The following is a 15,465-nucleotide window of genomic DNA, read 5'->3' as shown; positions in this document are numbered from 1 at the left end:
TAATTGGTATAAAAAAATACAATATTTATATAATTTTGAAAAATTTTGGGTGGAAGAAAGTATTTTGCAAGATTGCAATAAATTGCATATATACTCTTTACCTGGTTAATATTTTACATAAAATAATATTCATTTCAAGATCTCAATTTTACATGCACACGTGAGATGTATGTTTCAATAATTTCATTATCAGCATATTTCTGGCGGATATTTATATAATATTCTATTTACAATTATAACAAATAAAATAACAATATTTTTTGAAAGAGAACCACTCTACATTGCAATCTTCAAAATTATTAAAACTTTTATAACCCTGTTTACATATAATACACACATCTTTTATTAATTTTTTATTAATGTTTATTTTTTATTAATAATAAATTTACTCAAAATTTATCTAATTCTTATATAACATCATTTGATTTTATTATCAGGCTAAATATAATCTGATAACTAAAATGTTCATATCCAATAAAATGAATTAATTTGAATCATATTATATTGTCAATTAAAATAGATATATATATAAATATTTGTTTGTTAGATATAATTCGTTTTAAATATATTGATATTCAGGCTAAAATTTATATGCTAAAATGTTCATATCTAATAGAATGTATTAATTTGAATTATATTATATTGTCAATTAAAAAATATATATATATATTAAAATTTATATATGCAATATATATAATATCTGTAACAATATATAATATATTATCACAATATGCATATGAAGATTTTAGTTGTAAGATATTTGTTTAGGTCTGACATTATATTAAAATTGAAATGTATTTATGAAAAATCAATCACATTAATAAATGTAATATAATAATTATTATTATATTACATTTATAAAATATTATATTTTAACCTGTAATAAATGGTATTTTTCTTAATGAGATATCATTTTCATACAGTTTTATAGTTTCTTAATAATATTTTTTTAATAAAAATTTTACTATTTTGAATTTCACATATATATTAGGGTACCATAATTATATAATAAAAATTGACTGATCACGCCGACTAGCCACGATTCTACTTACCTCAATGGTGGTAATAATACTAATTTGATCTTAACATATGCATTATATATCAATCTGAAATTTTCCCAAATATTAAAAAAGATATTTAACTTTCATATAATGTTCATTTTGTCATGTTTAAACTTTTAGTTTTTTAATACAACCTAATAATATTAAGTGAAAATATTGTAATTTTTACATCAAAAACATGTCATAATGGATAAAAATTATAGCGAAATATTATAAATTATTTTCATCCCCAATTATGGATATTAGAATTCTATTTTAGAACTAAATTTCAATTTTTAATTTACTGGTTTTAAAATAAAATCCTTTGAACCGACAAGCCCCTTGTGCCGACTAGCCCTGGTGTCCCCTACTTATATTGTCAATTTCTTTCACTTTTTTCAAAAAGTAGCTCAAGATAGTTAAAATTTTATTCATTATTTAACTTTTTCAAAGTAATTTACATATTTTTTTTTAAAATTGGTCCTTTATAAAAAATGATGTAGTTTTTGTTGCAATTTCGCATCTCTCAAAAAATATCACATATTACAAATTTAAGAATCACCATAATTTGTAATAAATAATAATCTGATTTGTTATAAAACGTTTTTGTTTCTCATAAAATTGTTTAATTTTCTTTAATTATTGTAAAAATAACATATTGATATAATTTAAATAAAAGCAAATACAAGTTAAACAATTTTATAAGAAAGTTGTTACATATATGTATGGAAATGTTTTACAATTACTTTCATCAAGAAAAAAATACTTATAAATAAATAGGTTTTTGCTCAGGGTTTGCTTGGGGTTCGTGCTCATAGCAGGCCCAAGCACCAAATTTGGTGAGTAGTGAAGTGAGGGAAATATTTTATATATCAATGTCAGCCAAATTTTTTAATGTAACTTAATTTTTAGGCATTTTTTTCGAGAGATGAGGTAAAATTAAAGTGAACAAAAAGAATTTTTTTCATATAATTTATTAGAGGTAATAATTTTTTATGACAACAAAACCCAGTAAATGTAATGAGTTGATTGATGAATATTTATTTTATCAATTTATTTCTCGTGCTTAGGCTACCTTCATAGTAGGACCTGATCCGGAAACAGCTGACATATTTTTAAATTCTGTTCATGGGGTCAATTTTTCTTTATTTATTTAATTTTTTTAACTCCATTTATGATAATAATCGAAGAATTATTGATTTTAATTTTAAAAAATTATTCTCATAAACTGATTTTAAAAATTGACCAGCTATTAAATTGTGCTGGATTAAATCCCACTGTGAATCTAGTCTTAGTTTGAAGAAAATTAAAAAATTGTAAAAAGAGGCTTGCTAAATAATCCTATATAATGCAGAAAATTGATTGATCAACATTCTTAAAACCTCATAAATGTGTTCGATTGTGCTAAAATAGGTTGGATAAAAGTTCCTAAATCAAAACCTTGTTATGTTACGCTAACACGTTATCAATTTTTATTAAATGTATCATGTTTAATCGATTAAAATACTTAAGAACCGATTTATTTTCTAATTGTTAATTCTATATATTCCACTCGTATATTCATACCCTTCTACCATAAGGATTGAGAATTGAATAAGTATTAAATTTGTCAAATCATAATTTCTTTACATTAGCAGACGATTTAAAAAAAATTTATATTCTGAAAACTTTATGTTATAAAATAATCAACGATTTCATTTCAATCATTCATTTTATTTCTCTACCTCTCCATAAATGCCGAGATTATCAACAAAATATTTAAAGTCACGAAACATTATAATTCTTGAAATATTTTTTATAATAGACACTTCATCTTTTCATAACACCGAAATCTTTAACACATTCAGTAGGTATTTCTGGCCATTTTTCGCAAATCAAATCCAGAATTTCTGCTTTGACATCCCCTTGGATTACTATCTCATCCGTAGCAGTCACTGATGCTCCACAAGAAAAACGGGAGGCAAAACATTTTGACGCTGCCTTTTTAATAAATAGTTAATAATAATCATCATTTATAAAAATTGTATATAATATTATAAAAATGGCCATTTCGTGGTAAATAATAAATGCCATAAATTTAAATCTATTTTAGTAAATTTAAAGTTATAAAACTTTAAGGAAACATAAGTTTAATCAGAAATGTTTTGCTACGCATTTAAGTAAAATTTGAATCTTTCTTAAAAAAATTAAAGATATCTATTTAAAAATTATTCTAATCTTCTAAGAAATGAAATTTTTATCATATTTTACATTGCTGGGACCTTAATATAAAAAAAAAATTAATCACAATCCAAGAGGAATGTGATTAGAAAATCTAATTACAATTTTTAATTTTATTATACTTTACAATAAAAATACTTGACAGTGCTTACATTGTAAAATAATTTTAGGTGTGAAAGTAAAGAAAATGGCACTTTATTATATCATATATTTTTAATTTAAATAAAATATGGTTAAGTTATTGTTTATGTTTTTCTCAGTAATTTTTTTTATCTATTTAATTATTAATACCAGGTATATATGGTATCCCCTGATACCAAACAGTATTAGTAATTGTGTTAGAGGTCTGCAATGCCTGGCTGATGGGTCAAGTAATGTTTTTATTTGGGTCAGGCTAGGCAAAAAACCACTTCCCATATTTGTTTATTTTGGTGTTCAGTCACCCACATATATTTAGGGTTAGGCCTTGTATTTAAAAAAAACCAAGCCAAGTAACCTTAGTAAAAAAAGAAACAGGTTGGGCCGAGTAAAAATTTGTCCAGGCCATGCTGGGGCAAAAAATTCCAGCCAGGCTAAAAGCTAAATTCCAACAGGGGTGGGCCTAAAAATTTTATATTTGCAGACCTCTAATGTGTATTAATCCTTTGACGGGATCTAATTTGGCACCCTCAACTTTTTTATTTTTAAGCAATTTTAACATATGTTGATTCAATTTGACATCATAATATAAATATATATATATAATATATTGGCGGTGTCGATATTAAGTATTAGATTAAGGCCATTTAAAAGAAACTGATCATATAATTTTATGTTTTATACATAATTTATAAAAATAAATTAATAAAAGGAACAAAAATTTTAATTATTTTTAATAGCTAAAAATTATAAACCATTGCTTTATGTCTAGGTTGTGATATAGTACAGCCTCATGCCTGCATCAAATGCAAATCACCCATTGATTCAAAGGGTAGACATGGCTTAAATTGTATTTTTAGTCAAAGGCGACATCAATGCCACTCAGCTGTAAACTATATAATAAATAGAAGCTTAACAGCTGCACACATTCCAAACAATCTTGAAGCATCAAATTTATCTCAAGTAGATGGTTTAAGACCTGATGGTATGACAACCATACCTTGGGCTCTCGGCAAATCACTCATATGGGACTGCACGTGTGTCTCATCATTCCCTTCAAACATAAATTTCAATTTAATAACACAGGCAGAAATTAAAAAGACAAACAAATACAAAAATTTTAAAAACTTCATATTCACTCCAGTAGTGACTTCTACTAACGGGCATTTTTTGCCTTCAACATTTATGTTTTTAAAAAATTTGGGTAATAAAATACGACTTTTGACAAATGAACCCAGATAATTCCTTTTTATTCGACAAAAAATTCAAATAGAAATTTTTAGACACAATTATGGTTCCTTTTTGGGGACTCAATTATAGAATTTTATTTTTAATTATATAATTATAAATTATAATTTTTTAATTATGTTTTATGTAAATTTAAAAATAAATAGAATATAGTCAAAAATTATATATTATTTTTGTAATATTATCTGCAACATGAAAAGGATTTAAATAAACAAATCTAACAAGTCACATTTAGCTAAAATGTTAAATAGTTCGATTTAGCCTATTTTTAGAAATGCATAGCTCAAGATTTTAGCCAAAAATAAATTACCCAAGCTTGAAAATCTTGTCCACACATGACTGAAAGGTTTGGGTATCTATTATCAAAATTTGAGGCTTAGGTAATAATATTTTGGCTGACTTGTTTTAAACTTAAAAAAATTGCCTAACTTGAGTCATTTAACACTATATTGGGCCATAAACATTGATCATAATTTAAAGATAGATTAATTTTTGGAGAATTAAAAAATAAAATACACTTAATTATTATGAAAGAGAATTAAAAAATAAAATACACTTAATTATTATGAAAGTTAGTTGAGTTTCTTGTGAATAGTGAATATTAATTTTTCATGAAATCAGCTCAAATATATATGGCAAATAAAATCTACATATATCAGAGACATGCAGGCCCAGATGAGCTGTATTTTAATTTTTTTTAAATATACCAGGGTCAAGCCTAAAAATTTTTATAAAAAAATATCCAGGCCGGGCCATATATTTTAAAAACAAATATTTGAAATATATTTTAAAAAAAGGGCCAGGCCTGAAATTTTTTTTTTAAAAAAAAGCCAGGCTGGGCAAATGGTACCTCTGCTGGTCTCTGATATAAATATTGAATCAGATAATATCAGAGAAAAATATGTAGATTGGTACAGCCCTACTTATTTTGTTTTGTTGATTTTTTAATTTAACATCATTTTTGAGTTATAATTCTGGCCAAATTATAAAGATTTCATTTAGATTTTGGAATCAGAATCTGACAATTTATTATTATGTTAGCATTTATATTCCAAACAATATTCAATTTGTATTTTTGCAGATTCCAATTAGTGTCATTATATTTTCATATATACACTATAAAATAAACTTGATATAAAAAATTTTAAGCATAGGAAGTATATTAACTACATATATAATAAAAAGATTTGTTTCTTTCTAAAAAAAAGTTTGCTTTAAAGGGTGAAAAAGAAGTAGTATATGCATATATAGGTCTGCAAAGGGATTTTTTTTATAACCCAAGCCCAAATTATAAAAAAATTTTGTTCAAGCCTGACCCGAGCTTGTTGTATTTGTTGATATATAATTGACATTTATAGACATTTTATCAATTGATTTCACATAAAAGATAAAGAACAATAATTATTCTTTGTTCTTTTAGAATTTATCATGTGATTTTGATATGGAATAAAAGATTGTTCGGGAATCATTAGAAGTTGTAATTTATAAGATATATAATTTTTTTTATATATTATAATAAATTCAATTTTTTTTCAACCCAAACCCCACTAATTTTTTTTTTAATTTTAGTGTGAATATTATAATATCCAAAAACAATTAAAAAATTATATGTATTGCCTTAAATAAAAGTTTATTCAAGTCATAATATAATCATTATTTATATTAAATATATATAAATAATGTGCATAATATAATGAACATATTATAAAGGAATATCATTATCAATTGTATCACATAGTAAATAATTGTGATATTTAAATAATGAGTCAAGTAGTGAAAGCATGATTTATGTTGATTTAAAAAACCAGCCCGTTTAAGATTATAACCAAAATAACATTATGTAAGTTTAAATATTTTGTTAACAGCTGGCAGAAATGCTTGGACATCTATTTGCCAAATCTTGATCCTTACATAATATTATTTTAACTAAAATCTTAATCTGTCCATTTTTTAAAATCGACCAAAATTTTTTAGCAACACTAAAGTCGAGTTTGTCAGGCTTTAAACAAGTTCTCCTATCTTCTAAGGCCCTAGTAGCCACTGAAGGTGCTCTTTCACTGGTACATGAGGAAGCAGGAATTTTATCAAATCAAGTAAATTGGGAAAGTTCTTTTGATAAGTCTTCCACCAATTTAAGATTTGGTAAATGATTTTTTTTATATCCAAAATATATGGTCAAAACAAATTGGTATCTTTATTTTAAATTCTTGTATATACATATATACTATTTTAGAATTATTAAATTTAATTTCTACAAGTATTCAATTAGATTGACCTTTTAAATATAAATACGTTATTTTATTGTAATTCAAATAATGTTGAATATTATAACCTTTTATAAAATATAACAATTTTAAATATTGAAAATTTGAGGCTATTTAATTAAATAGTTATTAGATAAATATATTTTAATTAATCTGATAGAATATAATGTAAATAAAGTATGTAATAATAACACAAAAATATAATATTGGTAAAAGGATGTTACGTAAAATAATAATTGAAAATGATATGTTATTCTGATTGATATTTTAATCGAAGTGTGTTAGATAAAAAATAACATGATATTAAATTGACATTATGAATTAAAATGATTATTTAGGATATTTATTTATTGGGTCCTTTAGGTTGGACACCTCTTACAACCCAACCCTAAACCAAAACCCAACCTGAGCTCAGGCTATGGATAACCCGTGCAGACCTCTATTTGCATATCTGCTCATGATAAAAAATATTTTTTATTAAACGATAATTTCTGTGTATAAGTGCATATTTAATTTATAAAGAATGAAAACAAGCATTGTAAATTAAGAATAAAAACAAGCATCTAAAAATAAAATAATTATAAGATAGACCTAAACAATCAACAAATAATGGAATATATGAATTGGATAGTATAGTTAAGTATTGTATTGGCAAAAAATCTTAAATCACAGATCTCTACTATTTATACAATCAATATCAATGCAATCAGAATAGATTTAATTATCTTTATGATATATTTTGCTAATAACTAAAAAAATAATTTTATTTTAAGCTTAATAAATTTATCATTGAATATAATGACTAACTTTCATATCTACTCCAAAATCTTCAAGCCCTGTAACAACAGTTACTGATTTCTTTTTACCTCTTGGTGCATTAAATACCTTGATAAATGAATTTGAGGGATTAATTTTGCCTTTATTACCCAACTTAGCTGCACTATTCATTCCTTTCCCTCCTCTGGTTTGTCTTTTCCTGGTTTCATCACTTTCATTGAGGACAAGTGCTTCTAAATTAATATCAGGTGTATCTTTAATTAAAGGCATGTATAAGTCTTGATAAACTTTTGGGAAATTTTTATTTAACCATTTTTGACACTGGTCAAAGGTAGGTGAATATTGACAATATTCATAAGGCATAGAACATATACCACAATATTGAACTTGTAGAGGATATTTCCCATGTGTTTTATTTTTAGTTTGTATAGGGACTTCATTCTTATCAATGATATCTAAAGCCGATTCCTCCACTTCATCATTAAAATCTGTACTTTGATTTAATTTTATTGCCTCATCAATTGAATCATTGTCATCAGTAATATTTTCATCAGGTGTTGCTTGTAAAAATTCTGTTTCTAATGCTTTTTCTGTATTATCTGAAGGTTGATTTTTGGTAATATGTACTTTCTGCTGTTTGTTAAGATTTTTCAATTTATTCTTCTGTTGCTGAGAGGGCATCAAAGAAAATTTTGAGTCATAGTCAAAAAAACTTTTTATTTCAGATATCAATGAATGTATATATAATTCCACATTTTTTTAAAATATAAATGAATGTCTATTTGATGCTCCATATAATTTATTATTGAAAATGGCTATTCTTACACGTTAGGCGAAAATAGACCAATTTATTTAAAACTTCGAGTTCAAATCGAATCACATTTATCAATTATTTTTTACTCTTTTCTTTCTGAAACCATGGTCTATATAACAAGTGTGGGTAGTAACTGTAAAGGTAATTTCAAATATATATTATTAAGAATAAAGATAATAGGGTTTATTAAACACAACAAAAGCATTTATCGTTTTTTAAATTAGTCCACATAATATAATTGTAAACTCTCAGTGGAAAAAACTTTTCGAGCTCCCTGAGACAGTCGCGTCACTAGGGAGGGGGGCGCGCAGGGGCTCGAGCCCCCTAATAAATTTGAATAGCCTCCTGAAGCAAAAAAATTTTTTTTAATATCCCCTTGAACTAAAAATAAAATTTTTTAATTGCCCCCTTAACGATTTCTTTTATAATTCTATTGAGGAATATATAGATTTAATTTTATTATTTAAAAATTAATAAGACAATCTAAATTTTTAATGAATATTATTTTAATTATTAGAAAATATTAATACATATTAAATTATATTTTCACTATGTCAGCTTACAATCAAATTCTGTGTTAAAAATATATCAATATCATTCACTAAATATTAATTTAGCATTAACCGTTGTAGCTTAATTGACTTTTATTATTTAAATTATTATATAACCCTAATTAAATAAATATAATTATTTATTAATTGATAATTAAAAAATTTATAATTAGCCGAGTTCAAATCACTAATCATCTAAATTATTGATTTTTAAATTTAATTATTATGTCTCTTCCTAAAATTATTTTCAACAAGGTCCAAATCCATATAAGTATAGGAGATTTATTTATAATAACAAAAAGTAAGTAGACATATAGTTTATATCCTCTATAATATATAACTATTTATAAAGTATTAGGTAAAATGCCACTTTTACAGACGTATTTGGCAGCTATATAATATATTACAGTTAATATTTTTAAAATATTACTAATAAATGCTTTTGATAATAAATACAAGTAACATTTGCATTCAGTTATTTAATGCCATCTATTTATTTAAAATTTTATAAATATAAAAATTAAATCTCTTATTATTCATACCACAATGGATGTAATAAATTAAATATCTATTCTTCACTTTTTTTACGTGTTTTTAGAAAAGCTATTTAATTTTCTTTTTTGAAAAACATTGAGTTAAATTTTTAATACGAATATATTTTTGATATTTTACAAACTACTATTATTTTAAGTTAAAATATACTAACTAGAGGTGGTGCGAGAATATCAATGATATATCATTGGACAATATATAAATTTCTTAATTGTTTCATCATATCATACTGGTCCTTATTTTATAGTTAGAAAATTTTATTTTTAATATGGCATCCTTGCCGTGTAAATAACTCAAGGCTTCAATATATTTGCATTTTCTTCCAAAGATTTTTAGTGTTTTTATTTTATTAATTTATCCAACATAATAAATTCTGATATTAGTTTACATCGTGAGTGTCATGGCTATGATTGTAAATTAACCAGCATAATATTTGTGTTTCTATGTAATTTAAGATTATTATTACAGCCGCCGAGAGCATATGATTGCATATTTTAGATAAACAATAATGGTCAACTGTGCAGTCTTTTATATACCATTAAAAATGAAAGATAATCTTTTAGAAATTTAATATCTAATAATTTTCTCGATTACTTATCTAGTTTCCATCATGTCATATAAGAGGAAGCTCTAACCACCATATAGTTTTATGATTTGGATTGGTCGTTTATACTCTCTTCTTCGAGAATTGTTGATTTGGTTTAGGTAATAAATTTATCCTTATTAGTCCATTCTATAAAACATTGTCTAAAATGACAGAGAGTTATATAAGTTTCATGACCTTTTGTCATTTTAACTTGTTAAGAATTATATAGCCTTATGTGGTTTTTCCATTATCAACCTTTTTTTATCACTTGCAATTCTTTAGACGCAAAATTTTTTTATATTAGCAATCACTGTTAAGAATAGAGTTTGAATTAAAAAATATTATTTTTAGAAATGTCTTGTATTGTTTTGATTATTTATATGCTAGATTATTTTGTATGCAAAATATAATATATGACAAAATATGGAATTCAGGATAATTGTTTAAAATTAGCAAATTTTTAAAAAGTATAAAATATTAATATAAAACCCGGCCCAAGGCCCGCAAAATGGGGAGTAAGGGGGGCGAAGCCCCCCATAAATTTTGTTTTAACTGAGCCCCCTGAGATTGTAAAGGGTAATGACACCCTAATGCTAACTCATCAGAGATAAAAGCAATTTGCTTCTATATATCTTAAAATATGTAGGGAGTAAGCTTTTAATGGGCAGAAAATCAAAATATTTCTGAGGACAGGGATATATCGGACATGTTTTTTCTAAATTATTTTTTTTTATCTTGTAAACACTGGCTTAAAAATATCCAATATTAGAAGAAGAATTTCATGAATGAAATAAGGTCGATACTTAATTTATTCACAAGACTATTCCTAATTCAAAGTCCTCTAAACTCCTTCAAGCTAATTTGGTCAAGGTCCAGAATGCATATTAACGATGTATGTTGACTAAGAGCGTTCATCTTTTATCCTGCTCTTAAATTTCAATGATGTAATTGCATTTATCCTGGAATAATTGACCAAAGAATTATTAGCATGGGTTGCTTCAACCCAGACAAGATTTTGGATTGTATTTGATTATTGTTTATTAAGTAGCTTTCTGTATCGCCATCTGCAGACCATTGGGCTTTGCACAAACAATTAATTAATTAGGATAGGGCATTGTGATTTCAGGAAACCATAAAAGAGGAAAAAATGTTAGTTTGATCACCACCAATATTTTTTTACATGGGTTACCTATCACCCACGGTCCAAAAATATTATAATTTAGTAAATGTTATAACTATTAAAAAAAAATGTAAATATATAAAAAAAATGGTACAAAAATAATAAATATGTAATAATTCATCATTCATTTGCTTATTTTAAACATGAATAGGCATTATTTAGGCCAAGTCACCTTAAGTAATGAGGAGGGGAAGGAATATGGAGTTTAAACCATTTTCCTAAGGGCTAATCCCTTGACATTTTATATAAACGATTATGCCCAACTCACTCTTGTACTAATGAATACATTTGCTATGTTTCAATAATATCCTTGAATCTTACTCTTAATGAGATAAAAAGATTTATCCAAATTATCGGACCAAGTTGTTATATTTTCAACTCAATTAATATATTATTTTTTTTAAAAAAATCCATCATTGATATTTATAATTCATATATTATGAAATTTCTAAAAAAAAATTGAACTGATACCACATCTATGTATAAAATATATAATTAAAATAATGTTTATTCGATTTTAATAATGCATATACAATAAATATAATTTAATGATTATAAATAGTTGTTAGATTTTAATAATAAAACATTCTCTAAATTTTTATTATTAAAACAAACAAATTTATCTGTTAGAACATTTTAAGCCGCACTAAACTCCTTCTACTAGGGCACTCGAGGGCAGAGTGGTTGTTATATTTAATGAATAAATTCTAATCAATAAATATATTAATATCTCGACACTCATTTTAAAAAAAAATCATTTAAAATTTGATGATTGTCAAACTTATACCATTATTTATATTATCAAGGGGTGCCCTAAAATTCTATAATTGAATTATTTGATTTCAGATATTGTCTAGAAATATTAACCTATAGATTATGATAAATGAATATAAATAAATATACATGACAATATAAAATTTTGTTATTACCCATTGCGTGAAAAAAAAATTGTCTCTGTTGTTTTTGTAATGAAATAATCTCATATAATTAATTTAATATGGTATACTTACAATTATCCCCAACTATGCCCTCCCCTAACCCTCCCACTTAAATTCTACACAAAATAATTTGGCACCACCAAAGGGAAAAGTCTATATACTCCCCTATACGTTTAAACTTAATGAATTGCCCTATTTTTAATATATATTAATTATATCGTTAGCAAATATATTAACAATTATAGATTCTTTTTATAAGTAATATTTTAAAGAGGAAGTCACATATCCTTTCGGATCATGACCCATATTTTGAAGCCAGGGTATACATAACAGGTTTATTAACCATCTACGCGAAAAATTTCACACTTTTCAGCTGCAATTTTCTCCACATTAAATAAAAAAATATAAAATAAATTATTATAAATACCAAATTAATTGAGTCAATTTATAACCTTCATCCATCAAAAACATAAGCAAAATTATAACTATAGGCGTGGAATATATATATAAACAGTGATTGGTAATGATCAACTCAATTCTTTGTTACTATCCATAAAATAAATAATAGCCTCGAGCATATATAAAGTTGAATTAAACGAATGATTTAAGATTTAATTTAGCTTATAAATGAAATGCAACGTTTTGGTCAAAAAAATAAAAAGTCCGATCAAAAGAGAAAAAGGACCAATCAAGAAAGGAAGGTGCTCCGATAAATAGAGAAAATGGTTCGATCAAATAAGGAAAAGTGTCAATCCAAAAAGAAAAAGAGACAATCAAAAAATTAAAAAGTTTCGAACGAAAAATATAAGCCTCGATCAAATAAAGGTAAAGTCTCAAAGAAATGGAAAATTTTTAATCAAAAAAGAGAAATTTTATTTTAAAAAAATAAAATAGTTAGAAATGTCATTTCTTTTTAACTTTTAATTATTCCTTTTCTTTCCAACTTTTTAAGTTTCCTTAATTTTATGTAAAAGTAACGTCGAAGAAAGTAAAGATCTTCCTATTTTTAAGGAATTTGTTCGTTACTTGTATCAAAGGTTAATGAGTAACGCATTTCTTTTTTGGGGGATTTAAATTTTTTCAAAATATGGGGATAATATATTTTATTATTATATTATATATTTTTGTTATATATTACATTTAAACCCAGTTTTCAATTCAGATCAACTACCATCTTCATTTCAATTTTATTTATTAAATTTTTGTTGTTGGATTTTATAAAGTCAAGATTGTTAATCTAATTAATATTAAGTAATCTAGCAAGGTAAATTTAATTTATATTCTCTAAAATAAATTTTTTTTCGATATTTAATATATTTAACGATATTTAATATATTAAATAAATTTTGTCTATATTTATATATATCAAATAATAATTAAATTTTTTGAAAGGTAATATATACAATTATGAAGGCACAAAAAAAAGCAGTGTACAAAAAAAAAATTTGGGAGAAAATAATAATAATTTTTAGTAAAAATAAATACAAAATTGATTAATAATGTAAATTAATTTAAAAAACATATGACATAAACTTATTATCATCTTTTTGTTATAAAAAACTTTTTTTTATTGGATTTTTTGTTTAAGAGATAGGTACTCGTTTTTGACCCCTGTCCTTAATGAAATTCTTCTACCCAATTGATTTAAGAACTTTAGGGATTGGGGACCGGGGTTTCCCACAACGCTAAAAGATTAAATATAAAAGAATTAGGGAGGAATCTATATTTATTAAGCTTATTGACTTCTTGAAGTTCCAAAGGGTCGGTATTTCCATTAGCCGGAAAGGGGATAACACACGAGACATCCCAGGCAAGTCTTTTGCCGCCGTGCCAAGACTTCAAAGATATGCCGTAGGGAGGCTTATCATCCGCATTTAGGAGACCTAATGGCTCCAAACTATTGGGGAATCCGGCCGAAATAAAAGCCTTGCCGTAGCTATTTTTTTCTGCTTTTAGAATTAATATTCATAACAAAGGAAACACAAACAACAACAACTAAATAAACTATTAATACCTCTTATAGATATTATCTATAAAAAAATTAAACACATAATTTTAACGATTATATTTTACTTATTTATTTATCCGGGCCATTGTTGGAATTAATTAATCATCACTATATTTACTAACTACCTCATATGTATGATCACTCTTTAAAGTGGTAGTTATCCCTCTATAAATAAACGGGTCCTGATAGTATGGTGAATTACTACAAACTGTGGATGCTAATCCAATGCCCTGGATATGCACTCTATTTTTTTTAAATGTCTGTAATATGTTGGCATGAATGTGTTTTTGGGCAATGCGTCATTTTTCCAACTTTAAATAATTATTTGAGCGCATTTTTTTAAAATGTAATAATCTCATTTTATCGGGAATGTATTTCAGCATGTTTAGAATAATTAACGTATGAATTGTAGACAATTTTTGTAGTTAACCTTTGAATCATTCATAATTTATATAAAAAAATCTACGGAAAAACGAATATAAATTTTTTTAAGTTCAAAAGTTCATAGTAAAATTGTTTGAAATTTATAGGATAGGTATTCCAAACACGATAAAATATATTTCCGGTAAAATCAGATTTTTAAATTTAAAAAAATATACGTTTAAAAAAATGATTCAAAGTTGAAAAAATAACACATTGCCGCTAACATATATATATTTCACAACAATTACGATATATAAGAAACAAGAATAGATATTAATGGCTAATAATTTCCCGTCTCTTGCATTTCGGAGCATAGGTTTCCATATTTTAAATGTGTCTTGGCAATCCCTTTGGTTATTCTTTTTTTCTTCTATTCTCAATGCTCATCGTAAAATTAATCAATTACTCTTCATTATCAGGATTTTGAATTCTGGCAAAATTTTTCCATATTATTGGATTGAATTCAGATATGGGCTATAGTAACAATCGGGGCCTTGTACTATGGAGGTGGGGGGGGGGGGTGGTTCATGACGACGCTACCGTCATTTGAATAGACCGTGTTGAACCAAAATATAAACTGGATATTAAACATTTTATATATTTTGACTCATTTCACCAAAATACATAATGTATTTTGTTCCTATTTTGCCATAATGTAAAAAAAAAGTTTTATAAAAATCTAAAAAAATATATTTAAAAAAAAATAAATTTCATTGATGAAAACTT

General features: G+C 25.2%; 1 protein-coding gene across 1 annotated transcript; it reads right to left on the bottom strand.

The window, feature by feature from the left end:
* Positions 1-2,755: 2,755 nt before the first annotated feature.
* LOC135923623 (density-regulated protein homolog) lies at positions 2,756-8,419 on the bottom strand. Its single transcript, XM_065458469.1, has 2 exons — positions 7,718-8,419; positions 2,756-3,020 (listed from the first exon to the last, which is right to left on the bottom strand). The coding sequence occupies exons 1-2, from the start codon at positions 8,366-8,368 to the stop codon at positions 2,850-2,852; spliced, it is 822 nt and encodes a 273-aa protein (XP_065314541.1). The 5' UTR covers positions 8,369-8,419; the 3' UTR covers positions 2,756-2,849.
* Positions 8,420-15,465: the final 7,046 nt, after the last annotated feature.

The sequence above is a fragment of the Gordionus sp. m RMFG-2023 genome, chromosome 2 (genome assembly GCF_954871325.1).
Source record: "Gordionus sp. m RMFG-2023 chromosome 2, tfGorSpeb1-WG-v2, whole genome shotgun sequence".
NCBI lineage: Eukaryota > Metazoa > Nematomorpha > Gordioida > Chordodea > Parachordodidae > Gordionus > Gordionus sp. m RMFG-2023.
The sequence above is the reverse complement of the archived record's forward strand: the minus strand, read 5'-3'. Positions and strand labels throughout refer to the sequence as shown.